A 19,271-nucleotide genomic window follows, 5' to 3' on the forward strand; every position below is an offset into this window, starting at 1 on the left:
CTAGAGGGACGTCACTTGCCCTTGCCGCATTTGGTCTTCAGAATCAAAACTTAATAAAATTAAACTTCTAATGAACTTTATTGAGGTAATAAATACATTTTTCTAGCATTTTTCGTTTTTGTTTTATTAACTTTTAGCGTTAGGGGTAATTCCCTACCGCTCGGGGTACCACACCTCATATTTTTATTCAAATAGTCTTTAGAAGCTGCATTCCATATACTTTTATTAGTCTGTAATCATCTATAAAAGTTAGCGAGCTTCCTTTGGAGTCAACAGTCTTTATTGCACATAGATTGCTTCACAGCATAACCTCGATACGGTACACTGCAAAATCACACATGGGCCCCATCTGCCTGTCGTATGCTAAAATGCGCAAAAATTTTCACCGACAGAGGGAAGCTAGGCGTTTCACGCATGGTCTCCGTTTGCAGAAAAGCACAAATGCGCATGTGTTGTTCCACTCCTGGAAATTTATGCGCATGTGCACAGTTAAACACGAAAGATGCGTCGTGCGGACGAACCTATGAACCGCTTACAAACTGAATATGAGGTATGATACAAACAATGGTAAATTAAAAATTTAAACAGTGCACAGCACACTAATGCCGTGTGGCTGGTTCATGAGAGTCTGTCAACATCTAAATGGAAAATATTATCAGACCGTCAATACTTGACTTCACACGTTCAGCATGAATTTCTAGTATTGGCAACAAGTAAATTAAGCTCCATCCGACGGTCAGTACATTGACAGTTTTACAATATTATTGAACGTGAGAGGACCCCTGATGTGTATTGGTTTCGACCATTTAGTATCTATGGTCGAAGTGTCCTAGCTATTTTTGAAGATCTTAGGACATTTGTTTGCACACTACAAGAGCAGGAGCGCGTGTTGTTATGGTTTGGAGATGGCACCTGTGAACGTGAAGAGAGCGGTGTCAGCTTTTTCTGTTTACTCCAAAAAAAATGTAGGTTACTTAGATGAATGTGAAAGGCTGTTGTTTATATGACTGGATTTTTCAAGCCAGTGGATAGTTCTGTAAATAATTTTGAAGCTTATAACTTTCCTGTTTATGCGTTCAAGTGATCACAGAAATAATACCACAAATTTAGAACCAATAACAATGCCATTAACGATCATTCAGTGGTAATTAAGCAAAACTTGTATCGTGAATGCATTTCAAAATTCTACCTGTCGTACAGAATAATTCCGCAGAGAACTCTGTGCTAGTTGTCAATTGTTCACCTCTCGAAGATTTTATTTAAATTTACAGTCAGGGCGCACATGATTTGAGTAGATATCAGGCTTGTTTACATAATCGTGGTACGCATTTATTGTCTGTTTTATTTCCCACTACCTTTAATGAAGCACCACAATTCATATCCGTTTGTAATAGAGGCTGTTAGTGAATGATACAGTATGTGATTTCAAAGTGAAACTAGTTTATTCTATATCTAATTAGTTGGAATAATTTTTTTAGATGGGGAGCCTACAGAGATAAACCTGGTATTCTAGAAATGCCTCGTGAACAACTGTTTGCAGGTAGATTACATATCATGGTTAGTTTCATTTTTCTTCACAAATATTTCTCATTTTTAAAGAAATGTCTGCAGCGGCCTCAAGGGATTAAGAATAAATGGGTACACATCTATTCAACAACTTTCCAGATGTGTTATAGTGATGTGATCAAATTTAAGATTAAAAAGACGTTGTTGGGCAACTCTAGTGAAGGGTATCTTCACAGAAACTCTTACTTTTAGTTTATTATATTATAAATTTTAGCCCTGTAATACAGTTATGTGTTTTAATGTTAAGTCTTTGCATCGTACATAAAGAATGAGCATAGAACCTGTGGAATATGATTGATGTAATGTAAAATATTATCATGATATTCTTCATAATGTGTTTTATTGACTGTAATACAATAGTGTGATGTCAACTAGGGTAGTGGAAAAGTCAGTTTTCATTGAAACATTCCCAGGATATGAATTCACCTTTCTTACCTCATGTAACTGTATTACAGGCAATGGTATTGGCTTCACATGAAAGTTTATTTTCTTTGCTGTAATGCCATCCCTTTTTTGGGGTGTGTGGGGAGGGGGACATAGATTTCCATCTATGTGTATTCTCTCTTCCCTCAAACTTTCACAAGGAACTTGGACTTAGTACAGGAAATAACATATTTACGTGGGAACATTTCTTTGATGACCTGATTTATCCAGTATAGAACTGTGGGATTTGTTGCATTTCTTACTGGCACTTACTCCCAATTTCTATAAAACATATAAGTTTTCAAATTTCAGGTTGTGAAAAAGAAGAAGAAACTAGATGTACTTAAGAAAGACAACAAAAGACTAGAAGTGCCAATTCAAGGTACCTTGGAAGACATCTCCGTAATCACTAAGAGGCCATCTGCTGGTAGGTATGAAATGCATTTGTGTATATTTAAGCGCCACCATGAATTTGAATTTAAAGTTCTGATAGCACAGTAAATTGAAAAAGTGACTGCCGAGATTGCTCGAACCACAACAGTAAGGTACTTGAGCCGTATTAGGCATGGTTCTGTGAGAGGTGGTATGCCCTTTCCTTCTCTGACATGAAAAATTAGCTAACACATCCACTGTTTGTCTGAATTGTCTAACTTGGAACTTCAATCATATGTTGAGCAAGCTAGTGCAGTAGTTGCCTCTGTATATGTCATAGACGAGTGAGTTTAAACCCTCTTCTAGTTTTCTAGGTTTTTGTGGTTTACTGGACAAGACAAGAACCAATTTTCCATTCCAAGTTTGTGCTGTGATGATATCATTGCTGAGACATTACAATCTTACTTCCTTTGTAGTGTCATTTAATATTTTTTGTAACTTAAGTTAAGAATAGGGCTGTGCAGCCTGGGCACTTTTCTTGTATATTACGTAAGTCTGCAGTGTGTCAGTTTTGTATAACTAATGTGAGGATAGTTTTAGGCAAGAAAGTGGGCAAGATATATTCTTTATGACTCGATGAAATGCATCTGTAAACTTTTTATTGCTTCAGATTGTTATTGTTGAGCAATTTACAGTGTAATGGGAATACAGTGGATTAATATATGCAGCCTGTATTTATCAGAAACAAGTGAAAGTGTGGCAAGTACACTGCAAACAGTTAACAGTTTGATGATGTTGTTCTGTTTCACACAATAGAACTAAAAAAATGGTACAAATGGTTGTGAGCACTATGGCACTTAACATCTGAGATCATCACTCCCTTAGACCTTAGAACTACTTAAACTTAACTAACCTAAGGACATCACATACATCCATGCCCAAGGCAGGATTCAAACATGCGACCGTAACAGTCACGTGGTTCCAAACTGAAGCGCCTAGAACCGCTCGGCCACCGCGGCTGGCCACAATGGAACTGATATGTAGTGAAAGGTGTGAGGTTAGTTGTGTATTGTTTAAGCTAGTCAATTTACTATCATGAGAAACAACTTCGCTACAGTTAGTGAATAGTTCAAGTAGTGATTCAAAGGAAAGTCAGTATCAGGGGTTACATACATTTCTTGTTGCTCTCCATTGCATGTTTGGCTTTATATACCATGTGACATAATTATATTCAATGCAGTGACAACATGCACTATGTGATCAAAGGTATCCAGACACCTGGCTGAAAATGACTTAAAAGTTCGTGGTGCCCTCCATCGGTAATTCTAGAGTTCGATGTGGTGTTGGCCACCCTTAGCCTTGATGACAGCTTCCACTCTCACAGTCATATGTTCAGTCAGGTTTCTTGGGGAAAACAGCCCATTCTTCATGGAGTGCTACACTGAGGAGAGGTATCAGTGTCAGTTGGTGAGGCCTGGCATGAAGTCGGCGTTTCAAAACATCCCAAAGCTGTTCAGTAGGATTCAGGTCAGGAGTCTGCGCAGACCAGTCCATTACAGGGATGTTATTGTCGTGTAACCACTCTGCCACAGGCCATGCATTATGAACAGGTGCTTGATCATGGTGAAAGATGCGGTTGCCATCCTCGAATTTTTCTTCAACAGTGGGAAGCAAGAAGGTGTTTAAAACATCACTGTAGGCCTGTGCTGTGATAGTGCCATGCAAAACAACAAGGAATATGACAAACATATGTTTTTGGCGATGTCCAGGTACTTTTAATCACATAGTGTATATCTTGTGAACTACCGGGATTTTGACTGCCATTTATTTGAATAAATGGAAATATGGAAGCGTCCGATCCCGCCTGTCTGCTTTGACCCATGACATCACAAATATGGCAGGAACGACAATAAACTACTATTCCAATATGGTGCATATAAAGTTGGTACGTACACATTATGAGGACGAAAATACATTGAAAAACACACACACTTTCCACAAAAAGCCTAATGACACTAACGGGACAAGCACGGGAAATAAGGTGTTTTGGGTGGGGGCAAACTAAATGTAAACAAATTTAGACACCCATCCCATACAAAACCACACAAAATGACGAAAATAACGGACATCACAAAACTCCACAAATACCACTAAATACAATATCATCTGGAATCTTACACTTCCCTTGGCCTATATAGCTCAAAAACATCTCCTGATACCAGTATCAACATACACAGCTGCATATTGGGATCGAACTCTTCCCTTGACCTGCGCACTGTTAATTTTATCCGTCATATCCATTCCTGAACAAAAACAACAACCGAATAATTTTACTAAAATTACCACACGATGTACAGCGAACAACACTAAATTAACCTTCACACAAAATCGTTAACTCACTGAAACGAATTCCACTACAAACAGAACCGACACTTTAACAATTCTGGATAATGAACAAAAGCAAACTGAGCCCATTACACCACACAAATGAAAACCCTGAACATAACACGTGAGAGCACAACACAACGACATCTAGAAACACGCCACACTCACAAACCAAACTCCGCACTGTCATGACATCACACACGACAGCACCCTTACGTCACGGGTCAAAGCCGACGCGTGGGATCGGACATTTCTGTCAACCCGAATATATTGTGCATTCCATGGTTATTTTCCAGTCAATATTTGCTACATCAGAACTGGCCACTCCTGGACTACTTACAACTGCTGGTTGACACAAACGGTTGTTCATATCACATTTCATGTTGGGTGCTATCAACACTGCTGTGCAAAAAATGTGGTAGAACTGTCCCTATTCTAACCTCTTACTGTTATTAATTATGAAAAGTTCAGTCCAAAGATGAAAGTCACTTTATAATTTCACAATCAGGTATGTGCTAGCCATCGGCAGGATTACACTGTTGTGTAATGAAAGTAAACAACTGCAATAATCTGTGTGCACCATGAAGTCAAATGTGTAACAAAACAATATATATAACTACTTACTCGATATTCATTTCCACACAGAAGAAGGAAAATGAGAAAATAAAAGTCAGAAGTGCTCTGAATTTCCTAGATCTCATGTAATTCCTCAGTGTACCATTGTTCTCCAAAGTAAACACTTCAGTTATCAAACTGTGTGTTAGGTTATATCCTTGGACAGAATAAGGATTGATCCTAAAACCATTTGTGTGTTTGGATCAACTTTGTCCCACCAACTCACATCACTGAAATATTTTTCGCGAAGTGCATAACAAGCACTATATTTTAAGTTGTCAAAAACAAATCTGCCATCAAACCACACTGGTTTCTCTTTTGATTAGATTAGATTAAGATTTGTTCCATAGATCATGAATACGACACTTCATAATTATGTGGAACACGTTAGTTTAACAAAAGGTTTCTTTACATGTCCCAATTCAATTTTTTCATTATTGCAAAATTATAAATTTATATCAAAAAGTTTGTCTATTGAGTAGAAGGAGTTGCCATTCAGAAATTCTTTTAATTTGTTTTTAAATTCTGGTTGGTTATGCAACAGATTGGTAAATGAATAAAAACTTTTGTGGCAGTATAATTCACCACTTTCTGTGCCAAAGGTAGACTGAACACATACTAGTAAAGATCAGCCTTTCTCCTAGTTGTAGTTACGTGCATTGCTATTGTTTTTGAACAAGCAGTGATCTCGTAAGTGAATATTATATTTCAAAGCTCCTGTGAATACCCCGTGTACATGTTTGCAAGATGATCTTGGGTCAGCTCCAGCTGTTATCTGATTATATGCTTTTGTGTGGTGGGTTACCCCAAGATCTATTGCCATACGAAAGCAGTGAGGCATAATAAGCCAATTTACTGGTATGTTTATCTCCAAAATTTGCAATAATCCTAAAAGTAGCTGAACTCAAATGTTTCAATAAATCATCAGTGTTTCTTCCAGTTCAATCTCTCATCAGTACACACACAAAAAAATTTTGAATATTCTACCTTAGCTACAGACTCGTGCGCAAAGTTTATGTTTATTAATGGTGTTGTTCCATTTAATGTACATAACTGTATGTGCTGTGTTTTATCAAAATTTAGTGAAATATATTGCTTACAATTTCCTCAGTTATTTTTTGTTGTTGGCTGTGGTCAATATATTTGTAACATCAGCAAAAAGAATTAGCTTTGAATCTTTGTGTGGGGTTTCTCCAGGAACGTCATGTAGAAAATTCTTCACACAGTTAGGAATACTGACAGCAAGAAGTCAGTACATACACTCTCTGATGAATTTTGTCATTAAAAACTATGCTCATCATGAAATAAATTGTTCATACCACAACTATAACAGTAGGGGTAAAGATGATCTCAATTTTGAACTAAAAAATTGTCACTTGTACAGAAGAGAGTAATGGATGCTGCTATTAAGACTTTTAATGCACTGCCTAATTATACTAGGCCTAAATGTGCAAGGGAAAATGGAAATGTTATTCAGATGTATGTTAAAAAATCCTGCTTAACCATCCACTGTACTCCTTGGATGAATTCTTTTCCAGAAATAGTTAAAAGTTCCGATATACACTTTTAACGCACTCCTTGAAGAAAAAGATATACCTTGTTATTTAGGTATTAGATAAAAGATACTATACTGTGTTAATCTTAGACAGTGAATTACAATACTAGATAAATGTTAGCTAGTAAATAAGAAAAAGCTATACTTATATTATCCTACCAAGTTGTTGTTATTTTGTAGTATTAATTGTATTGACATGCTCCACATCCAAGTGAATTACTCGCATGTACGGATCTGTGAAATATGCATACTAATTACATAAATAAAAATATAATTTAGCAAGTCATTAATGTATGCACTGATGGGGAAAAAGTCCCCAACACTAAAAAGTAATTAATGCTGTAATGAAACGCCAGGAATACAGTTGACTAGATGACGTATTTAAATGAGCCATAAAATTTCTGGCATGCAGCCGTATAAATTTGACTTCTTCTTCTGGTTTTCATACACCCACACTTGGCTTCATTTGTAATGCCCAAGTGCTGTGGAGAGTACCTGTTGGCTTCAAAAACTCTTCTCAAGTGTAGAAGCTCTTCCTCCAAACTACTCCCGTCAACAATGATGTGTGCTCTGTGTACCAGAGTTTTGAGTACACTCATCGTCTGCAAAGGTTGGTGGCAGCTATTTGCACATAAATATAAATCCTCATGGAACGGTTTTCGATATACTGCATGTCCCAAAGTGCCATCATCTTTGCACTGTAGCAACACATCCAAAAATGGAAGGCACCCATCTTTTTCGATTTCCATCGTGAATTGAATTGGTTGTGAATGGAATTCAGATAATTTAAAAATTCTTTTAACTTGTCTTCACCATGGGGCCACACTACAAATGTCATGAGCATACCTCCAAGACAGGGTATACTTCAAGCTAGCAGATTCCAGCGTCTTCTCTTCAAAGTCCTCCCTAAGAAAGTTGGCTAGCAAAGGCGACAAGGGACTACCCATGGCAATGACGTCAGTCTGTTCATAAAATTCGTTATAGAATAAAAAATATGTTGAGGTCAAAACATGTTCAAACAAAGCTGAAATCTCATTATTGAGAGTTTTTTCAATGAGAAACAGTGATGCTACATTGAAACTGATGAACATATCAGAATTGCTCCGTTTGAGTGATTTCAGTTTGCCAATGAAATGAAAGATTGCCAGTTGCAAGTCTTTTGAGGTTACGCCACTTTTGTGACTTGTGTGTCAATGAGAATGAAAGAATGATGATGAACACGACACAAACACCCAGCCCCTGAGTGGAGAAAATCTCCAACCCAGCCGGGACTCAAACCCAGGCCCACTGGCATTAAAAGCTGGTGCGCTGTCCCCTCAGCTACATTGGCAGACAGTTTACCAATAATTCCACAGAGGTATGTATGTCATGAATGCATTTTCCCCATCATGGAAATTAATAATGATGCTAAGTGTTTGCACAATCATAGGTATGAGAGCCAATGTTACTCACTATCGGATGCAGAGGAACACCATTCTTGTTGATCTTAGGAAGTCCATAAAGTCTTAGAGGAACCACACAACTTGGTTTCAATCTTCGCACAACTTCTGGTGCAAGGGAGGAGGTGTTCAGAAACAAAGCAGTCTTCGTTACCACCTGGTTGGTGGGGTCTTTACTGATCTTCCAGTAAACTGTTCATTTTATCATAATAGTCATCATGTGACATTAAAACAATGGCATTACCTTTATCAACTGGAAGAGCTACCATCATGGTATCTTGGCAAATTTCACGTAGTGCAGCCCTCTCTGCCAGATATATTACTCCTTTGTGGGCGAGCCTTCATAACTGCTAGTCAAGATTTGCATCCTATTTCTTATGCTGATTCCATAGAAAGAGGATGAACAGCTTCTAGAACAACATTGATGAAATCTGGTATTGGTAAAACCTTCGGTGTGAGTGCAAAGTTCAGTCCTTTATTTAAAACGATCATCTTATTGTCATCCAAATATTTATCCATCATACTAATGACGGAGTGTCAAATAACAGTTTCTTGCTGTGAAGATGTCTCATACCGGCTAAACTTTTCCTTCTGTCTCGATGTGTGTACCTCACAAACCCAGTCTGACTTGGCCCACGTTGTACCATCAATTCAGTTCCATGAATTGTAGGTTAACTCCACAGATAACCTTAGATGTAGGTGATAAAGTTGTTTCATAACCAGGTTCTGTTAAAGATGATTTGGAGCTTTGGAAGCTTGGGGTTTACAAGATCCCCTGTGAATGCAACCGTTCATACATCAGACATACGACACGTACTGTCCAGGAGAGATGCATGTACACCTGACTCTTACAACCTAATAAATCAGCGGTTTTGGAGCACTGTATTGACACTGGGCACTCTACGGTGTACAGTAGTGTCACAATTTTAGCCTCAACTTCATCTTTCTGGGACTTAGTTGTGAAGGAAGCAATTGAAAATCGGTTGTCAATCAATTTAATTAATAGAGATAGTGGCTTCAGCTTGGACAAGTCATGGACTCTGGTAATTTCTGTAATAAAATCACAAAGACATCGTGACAGTGCAGCTCACGGTGATACATCGATGCCACCTTGTGGATCAACTGCACAGCAATAGTCTAATTCCATGCATATGTCATACCTCTTTGCCACTGATCAATGTCTCTGGTGCCTCGTGCACCTTTGGCCGCATGTGTAGTGGTGCAGTCTGCTGGTTTAAAAGGATGGAGCAAGTGTTGGAGCGTCAGTCACCTCGGCTAACACTGAAGAAGGCTGGACGGTATTCACCCAAAATATTAGAAGAAGAAGAAGTGAAGAAGTCAAATTTATGCAACTGCACCCCCAAAATTTTATGGATCAGTCTTTGCCATATGAAAATATGAAGACATATTTTAAATGATCAACATTGCAAGATCGCAGGTTAATGTAAGAGCAAGATAAGCCATTGCAAATTTGAAATGTTGGTATACTAGTAACTGGTATAACCACTAGAATGTCGAATGCAAGCATGCAAATGTACGTGCATTATGTTGTACAGTTGTCAGATGCCAGCTTGTATAGTGGCGTTCAACACCTGTTGCACTTGGTCGACCAATAAAGGGATGGTTAATGCAGTTTGTGGATGACACTGGAGTTGTCACCTCATGATGTCCCACATGTGCTCAACTGGAGACAGATTTGGAGTTAGAGCAAGCCAAGGCAACATGTCGACACTTTAGAGCATGTTGGGTTACAATAGCGGATTGTGGGCAAGCGTTTTTCTGTAGGAAAACAGCCCCTGGAATGCTGTTCATAAATGGCAGGTTGAACTACCAGACTGCCGTACAGATTTGCAGTGAGAGTGCATGGGATAACCATGAACATGCTTCTGCTGTCGTACAAAATCGCACCCCTGACTGTAACTCCATGTGTAGGTCCAATATGTCTAGCACGCAGACAGGCTGGTTGCAGACCCTCAGCTGGCCTCCTTCCAACCAACACATGGCCATCACTGGCACTGAAGCAGGACCAGCTTTCTTCAGAAAACACAATAGACCTCCACCTTGCCTTTCTATGAGCTCTCGTTTGACACCACTGGAGTCACAAATAGCAGTGGTTTGGGGTCAGTGGAATGCACGTGACAGGGTGTCTGCCTCAGAGGTGATCTTGAAGTAACCAATTTGTGACAGTTCATTGTGTCACTGTGGTGCCAACAGCTGCATAGTTGCTGCTGCAGATGTGATATGATGCACCAGAATGATATACCGAACACAATGGTCTTCCCTCTCAATATTGCCACGTGGCCATCTGGAGCCTGATCTTCTTGGGACTGCACGTTCTCATAATCACCGGTGCCAGCAGTCATATTCAATGGCTGCATTTCTGCCAAGTCTTTCTGTAGTATCGCAGAATGAATATTGTCTCGTAGCCCTATTACACAACCTCATTCAAACTCGGTGAGGTGTTGATAATGGCATCTTTGTCACCGTAAATGCATTCTTGACTAATATCAACTCACCACATCCAATCTCAGAGGTACGTAACACTCTCTACTGTTACAACGTATATTTAAAGGTAACCTGATTTGCATCCTCATAGTGGTGCTACTAGTGCCACTCTTATGCGTTTGGCACTAAATTTTGAACGATGTAGGAAAAGACTGATTGCTACTTACCATAAAGAAGACATGTGAAGTTGCATACAGGCACAATTAAGACACTTGATGTGTCTTATTTACGATATATAGCAAATTGTCTTTTCATACATTGTTTATATTCTCACCTGTAGTTTCCATGTTTTGATTGGCTTAAAATTTGAATGGATATCATCTTTTGGATGTAGAAATACACCTAACAACACAACTTCATCTTGGCGCTGCAATATAATTTATTGACTTTTCTGTCAGTCTGTTAAGTACAATAAGGGACCAAAGACTAATTCATGTGGGACCCCATTCTTGATACCTCCCCAGCTTGAGGAATCTGCAGATCTTTGCAGATTAAATGAACTTTCTATTTCAATATTGTACACTCTCCCAGTTAAATATGAATTATACTGTTTAGGCACTGTCCCAATTGGATCACAATGTTTAAGCTTATCTAGCAGAATTTCATGATTTACACAATCAAAAGTTGTCGAGAGATCACAAAAAATCCCAATGGGCGATGTTCAGTTATTCAGAGCATTTAATTTTTGATCAGTGAAAGCATACATAGCATTTTCTATTAAAAAGCTTTTCTGAAAGCCAAATTGATATTTTGTTAGTAACTTATTTTTATGGATTTTTTAACTAGTCTTGAATACATTACTTTTTCAAAAAATTTGGTTAAAGCTGTGAGAAGTGGGACAGAGTGGTAGTTGGCATCAGTCCACTTCCACTTTCTATGCAATGGTTTCAAAATAGCATATTTCAGTCTATCAGGGAAAATTCCCTCTTTCAGTGAGCTATTATGTACACTGATAAGCCAAACGTTATGATCACATACGTAATAGCTGGTATGTCCACCTTTAGCACAGATAACAGCTGTGACATGTCATGACATGGATGCAGTGTGTCATTGGTAGGTACTTGGAGAGAGCTGGTACCACATTTGCACACGCAAGACACCTAATTCATGTAAATTCAGTGGAGGGGGCAATAATCTCTGATTTCACATTCAATCACATCCCAGATGTATTTGGTCAGTTCCACATCTTGCGAATTGGGGAGCCAGCACAACAATTGGAAGTTACCACTGTGTTCCTCGAACCACACCAAGACACTCCTGGCCTTCTGACAAGGCACATAATGTTTAAAAATGCCACAGCCATCGGGAAACAAGCTTGTCATGAAAGGGTGTATGTGGTCTGCAACCAGCATACAATACTCATTTGCCGTCATGGTGCCAAGCGCGAGCTCCACTGGAACCATGGACGCCCACATGAATGTTTCCAAGAGCATAATGAAGCCACTGCCAACTTGTCTCTGTCCTGCAGTACAGGTGTCAAGAAGCTGTTCCCCTGTAAGAAAACAGATTCGCATCCTCACATCAGCATGATGATGAAGTTATCAGGATCCATCAGACCTTGCAGCACTCTGCCAATGCACCAACATCCAGTGACAACAGTCACATGCTCATTTCAGTCAAAGTTGCCAAGTGGTGTTAACATTGGCACAAGCATGGGTCATTGGCTGTGGAGGCCTATTGTTAGGCGTTTTCAGTGTATTGTGTGTTCAAACTCTTTTGTGCTCTGACCAGCATTAAAGTCTGACGTTATTTCTGTCACATTTCACCACCTGTCCTGTTTTACCAATCTGTCCAGCCAACAACATCTGACATATGTAATGAGGGGTGGCCGCCCAACCCCATGACCTCTGGACTTGATTTTACCATGTGTTGAAGACACTCACCACAGCACTCTTCAAATACCCAACTTGCCGTGCACTTTCCAAAAATGTATGTTCTGCCCTCAGTCAAACTCAGATAGGTCACACACCTTCCGCATTCGAGACACGGACAGCATGCTCCCTGATACTACTTGCACCATGCGTGTGTGTGACTAGCAGTCATTCCTCACCAGGTGACGCTGCTGTTGCCTGGGCAGAGTTATATCGATAGTAGGTCAGTGGTCATAATGCTCTGGCTGATCCGTGTATGTGGCTGAGAATGCTACTTGTCTGTTTGGAACAAGCTTTTAGTACTCTGTTGGAATTACTGTCAATTCCATGCAAGCTTTTGCTTTTGAATGAGCTTATTAAGTTTATTATTTTCCTAAATGGAAAAGGAGATGTGGGTAGAATTTCAGTTTTATCAAATTGCATAGGTATTGCCTCTTTCATACAGAGCCTTGCCTTTTGTAATGAACATTTGGACCCCATTTTCTCCACAACATTTTATAAAGGATTATGAAAAGTATTTTCAACTTTTGACTTTTTATTGATAAACTTTTCATTCATTTTGTTGATAATTCAATTTTCATGCGCTTTTGGTTGCCCTATTTCCCTTTCAACAATGTTCCAGATTGTTTTAATTTTATCAGAGGTGCTAATCTCAGACATAATATGCGTACATGCAGACGTAATACGCGTGCCTCTGACCATCTTAATGTAGTACAGAAGTTTTTATAATATTTGAGTCTTTCCGAGTCATCATACTTCTTTGCTATTAGATACATTTCCAGTTACAACATTGTTTGTCCCTTTAGTAACCCATGGGTTTTACATGGTTCATTACAATTACATTTCACTGTTTTGTTAGGGAACCTGTTTCCAAATATACCCAAAAATGTGACATGAAGTGAGTTTATTTAAAATTGGTGTCAGGCTCCTGGTACTCCTAATCCCAATCTAACTGCTGCAAGCTCTTCTGAAAATTTGCAATAGTTAAATCATTAATTGAATGCAACATTTTAGAGAACTGTTTCTCATTACTGTATGGAGCCATATCATGCACTGTAATTAGCTGTGTGTTGTGATCAGAAAGACCCTTCTTAATCCTAGTTGATTAAATTTATCTTGGTCTATGAAAATATTATCTATCAGTGTGCTGCTTTTCTGTACTACTGGACTAGGAAAATCAATAACTGATGTCAAATCTGAAGAACCATGTAATACTTCAAGGTATCAGACTCTTTCAGAAAATCTGCACTGAAATCCCAACAAATAATAATTTGCTTCCCATGTCTGACAGATAGCCCAACAAAGAATCCAAGTTTTCAGAAATAGCTAAAAAATTCCCAGTAGGGACCTGTATGTAGTTACAATTATAAAAGTACCATTATTTTGTTTAAACTCACAGGCATCTGCTTCTAAATGTTCCTACACTTTTTTTTCCATAACATTTAACATAACATATAACAAGTCATCCTTCATCCATATTCTCTCTTCTTATACGTACCATATGATGTTCAAGGCCCCCTACAAAACCTTTCACCTGACTCCATCAAACTCCTGACCCCACCGACACCTCGCACTCCTACCTTCTACCTACTTCCTAAAATTCACAAACCCAAACATCCTGGCCGCCCCATTGTAGCTGGTTACCAAGCCCCCGCAGAATGTATCTCTGCCTATGTACATCAACACCTTGAACTCATTACATGCAGTCTCCCATCCTTCATCAAAGACACCAACCACTTTCTCGAACGCCTGGAATCCGTACCCAGTCTGTTACCCCCGGAAACCATCCTTGTAACCATTGATGCCACTTCCCTATACACAAATATCCCGCACGCCCAGGGCCTCGCTGCAATGGAGCACTTCCTTTCACGCCGATCACCTGCCACCCTATCTAAAACCTCTTTCCTCATCACCTTAGCCAGCTTCATCCTGACCCACAACTTCTTCACTTTTGAAGGCCAGACATACCAACAATTAAAGGGAAAAGCCATAAGTGCCAGGATGGCCTCCTCGTATGCCAACCTATTTATGGGTTGCTTAGAGGAAGCCTTCTTGGTTACCCAAGCCTGCCAACCCAAAGTTTGGTACAGATTTATTGATGACATCTTCATGATCTGGACTCACAGTGAAGAACAACTCCAGAATTTCCTCTCCAACCTCAACTCCTTTAGTTCCATCGGATTCACCTGGTCCTACTCCAAATCCCATGCCACTTTCCTTGACGTTGACCTCCATCTGTCCAATGGCCAGCTTCACACATCCGTCCACATCAAACCCACCAACAAGCAACAGTACCTCCATTATGACAGCTGCCACCCATTCCACATCAAACGGTCCCTTCCCTACAGTCTAGGCCTTCGTGGCAAACGAATCTGCTCCAGTCCTGAATCCCTCGACCATTACACCAACAACCTGAAAACAGCTTTCGCATCCCGCAACTACCCTCCGACCTGGTACAGAAGCAGATAACCAGAGCCACTTCCTCATCCCCTCAAACCCAGAACCTCTCACAGAAGAACCACAAAGTGCCCCACTTGTGACAGGTTACTTCCCGGGACTGGATCAGACTCTGAATGTGGCTCTCCAGCAGGGATACGACTTCCTAAAATCCTGCCCCGAAATGAGATCCATCCTTCATGAAATCTTCCCCACTCCACCAAGAGTGTCTTTTCGCCATCCACCTAACCTTCGTAACCTCTTGGTTCATCCCTATGAAATCCCCAAACCACCTTCCCTACCCTCTGGCTCCTACCCTTGCAACGGCCCCGGTGTAAAACCTGTCTTATGCACCCTCCCACCACCACCTACTCCAGTCCTGTAACCCGGAAGGTGTACACGATCAAAGGGAGAGCCACGTGTGAAAGCACCCACGTGATTTACCAACTGACGTGCCTACACTGTGACGCTTTCTATGTGGGAATGACCAGCAACAAACTGTCCATTCGCATGAATGGACACAGGCAGACAGTGTTTGTTGGTAATGAGGATCACCCTGTGGCTAAACATGCCTTGGTGCACGGCCAGCACATCTTGGCACAGTGTTACACCGTCAGAGTTATCTGGATACTTCCCACCAACACCAACCTATCCGAACTCCGGAGATGGGAACTCGCCCTTCAGTGTATCCTCTCTTCTCGATATCCGCCAGGCCTCAACCTCCGCTAAGTTCAAGTTGCCGCCGCTCATACCTCACCTGTCTTTCAACAACTTCTTTGCCTTTAAATATGTCTGCTTGTGTCTGTGTATGTGCGGATGGATATGTGTGTGGGTGGGTGGGTGGGTGGGTGTGCACGCGCGCGCGCGCATGCGCGCTTTCCCCCTAAGGGAAGTCTTTCCGCTCCCGGGATTGGAATGACTCCTTACCCTCTCCCTTAAAACCCACATCCTTTCGTCTTTCCATCTCCTTCCCTCTTTCCTGAATAAGCAACCACCGGTTACGAAAGCTAGTAATTCTGTGTGTGTGTTTGTGTGTTTTGTTCATTGTGCCTGTCTGCCGGCGCTTTCCTACTTGGTAAGTCTTGGAATCTTTGTTTTTAATATATTTTTCCCATGTGGAAGTTTCTTTCTATTTTATTTACACCATATGATGTTCATATAGACATAGTATATTTGTTACATCCTCAGTTTCTAAATCTTCTGAACAAACCAGAACCTCATCTACTTTGTTTTTTAAACCTCTTACAAGAGTCTTGTAATGTTTTAAGATTACCTGCTTGCCTGAGCTTCGTATTAAGCTTAAATTCTTTTCAATGTTGAATCTCTAAAAATTTTGCTATCACCCAGCCAATAAACCCTTTCCTTTCCTGTTGAGAAGCAGGCCATGCCTAGGGAAATCCCATCTACCAATAGTATCAGCAGAAACCAAACCAATATCGGTTTATACTTCTTAATTATTCCTCGAGTGCTGGCAGCCTAGACTTTAACTGGGTACTGAATTCATGATTAATTGCAGGTGGATGTTCAGGAACATGTAAGAGGAGACCATCTCAATGAAGTTTGGGAAGGTAATAACTGTGTGTAAGGGGGTGATGCATCTAATCATCCATACTTAGGTCTCATTGCTCTTGCCAAGTTGCAGAAAAATTAAATGTAGAGATTGTTAAATGTAGACATTGTTTTAAAAATGAAGCAGCTAATTTAATAAGCTGTTATTGTCCTACACAACTTGACTAGAAGAAGGGATCGGTTGGTAGGACATGTTTTGAGGCTTCAAGGGATCACAAATTTAGCATTGGAGGGCAGCATGGAGGGTAAAAATCGTAGAGGGAGACCAAGGGATGAGTACACAAAGCAGATTCAGAAGGATGTTGGCTGCAGTATGTACTCGGAGATGAAGAAGCTTGCACAGGATAGAGTAGCATGGAGAGCTGCATCAAACCAGTCTCAGGACTGAAGACAACAACATTGTCCTACTCATGTTTGTGCTCCTTCTTTAATGACACCTTCATTGGCATTATGTTGAACTACAATCTTCTTTCAATTAAACAATGTGTACATAGTTTAGTTGTACACCATGATTTGGATTTCCTGTTATGCCACCAACAATGTAGCCATGGCCACTTTCTATGCTCATAAAAACTTGGTGTTCAGAGTTATGCAATATTAACGTAGTCACCACCCCAAGCTTTACTAGCCACTGTAGGAGACTAGAATTAGTTGATCCGAAAATCTCACTAAATGAGGGTGTGAGAAAATGACAATTGTCCAACCATAAAGAACATATGTTTCAGAGATGATTATCAGTTGATACTTGTGTCTGCTTGAATTGTAATTGATTGAGTGCAGCTGGCATCTGACCTCGCAGCATTCTCTGCGCATTTTGTAACAGGGCAAACTTTGTACAGAAGGCTTCGGCAGAGTGAGCTTTACTGTCACAGACTTGCTGTATGTGTACCTCTGTCACATCTGCACAGAAGTCAATGTCTGGAGTGGAGCTGTCAACAATTCAGCTGCACAGTTGAACATTAGGCCAATGTTCTTTCGACTGATGAGTCCCAGTTTGGTCTTAGGAGTGGTTCTTGATGTATTTGCATCTGGAGGGAACATAGAACACAATTTTGGGACCCAAACATTGTGGAAAGAGACTGACATAAAGGAGGATCATTAATAGTGTGTGCAGGGATTGTGTTGACCACTCAAACACCTCTTCTTGAAATTGTACACGTCAATCAGCAAGACTAAACTGCTGTAAGGTATCAAGACTTCCCAGGAACTCGCATGCAGTTGTTGTGAGGTACTGTGGGTCCAGTCTTAGAGCTGGTGGGCAATAACGCTCAACCTCGTAAAGCACAGGTGGTTGATGTTTTCTTGCTAACTTAATATATTGCACACATGGTGTGGCCTGATTGCTCTCCCGATTCAAATCCCATAGAGCATGTTGAGGGATGCACTAGGCAGACAGGTTTCATCTCATCAGCATCCTCCACCTGCGCTTAAAGACTTGTGAGCAACTCTGCAGGAAGAATTGCTGTTATTGGATCAACATGAGATTGATGACGTCATTCACAGCATGCCCTGTCGACGTAAGGTCTGTATTGCCGCCAGAGGTGGTCACAGCCCATACTACTGAGCACATTAACCAGTTGTCAGAATGTGTGTGCAGTCTGTTAAGTTGGGGAAAAAAAGAACAAAATTTTTGTGTACTATTATGCATGTCACAGTTGCTTATGTTCTATGTTCTTCATTTCTGCTTCACCATCACCCATTTATACTATTTTGTGGCAAAATAAATGCAACCTTCAAAATTTCTGTTTGTTGCTTTAGTATTGGATGCCAGTGTATATTGATGATTGGCAAATCCATTTACAAACAAAAACTGGCTATTATTTCCTCTTAATAGAGCTCACTGCACAGCAACTCTACCCCCTCCACAGCACTGTATTACCTCTTGGCTGCCCCCTTTATGTAAAATGTTCCCATCATCTGCTGTGGCAGACTTATCAAGTCATATCATCAACTACAAAGTGTGGTGTCGTGTCCTTGATTATACACTACTGGCTATTAAAAATGCTACACCACGAAGATGGCATGCTACAGACACGAAATTTAACCAACAAGAACAAAATGCTGTGATATGCAAATGATTAGCTTTTCAGAGCATTCACACAAGGTTGGCGCTGGTGGCAACACCTACAACGTGCTGACATGAGGAAAGTTTCCAACCAATTTCTCACACACAAACAGCAGTTGACCAGTGTTGCCTAGTTAAATGTTGTTGTGATGCCTCATGTAAGGAGGAGAAATGCGTGCCATCATGTTTCCTACTTTGATAAAGGTCAGATTGTAGCCTATTGCAATTGTGGTTTATCGTATCGTGCCATTGCTGCTCGCGTTGATAGAGATCCAATGACTGTTAGCAAAATATGGAATCGGTGGGTTCAGGAGTGTAATATGGAATGCCGTGCTGGATCCCAATGCCTCGTATCACTGCCAGTCGAGATGACAGGCATCTTATCCGCATGGCTGGAACAGATCGTGCAGCCGCATCTCGATCCCTGAGTCAACAGATGGGGGACGTTTGCAAGACAATAACCATCTGCA

The 19,271-nt window shown here is 40.4% G+C and overlaps 1 protein-coding gene across 4 annotated transcripts in view; it reads left to right on the forward strand.

Annotated features, from left to right (window-relative positions):
* The first annotated feature begins 321 nt into the window (after positions 1-321).
* The window catches only part of LOC126278370 (ribosomal oxygenase 1), an 84,265-nt gene continuing 65,315 nt past the window's right edge, over positions 322-19,271 (forward strand). Inside the window, exons 1-3 of one of the 4 annotated variants that reach the window (XM_049978441.1) lie at positions 1,236-1,321; positions 1,479-1,557; positions 2,302-2,416. In XM_049978441.1, the coding sequence (XP_049834398.1) occupies positions 1,516-1,557; positions 2,302-2,416 (157 nt within the window). In that variant the 5' untranslated portion in view covers positions 1,236-1,321; positions 1,479-1,515. Of the gene's footprint in view, positions 966-1,235; positions 1,322-1,478; positions 1,558-2,301; positions 2,421-19,271 lie in introns of those variants that run through there. The other 3 variants (XM_049978440.1, XM_049978439.1, XM_049978442.1) reach the window with 3 other exon arrangements.

Source organism: Schistocerca gregaria, chromosome 6 (genome assembly GCF_023897955.1).
Source record: "Schistocerca gregaria isolate iqSchGreg1 chromosome 6, iqSchGreg1.2, whole genome shotgun sequence".
NCBI lineage: Eukaryota > Metazoa > Arthropoda > Insecta > Orthoptera > Acrididae > Schistocerca > Schistocerca gregaria.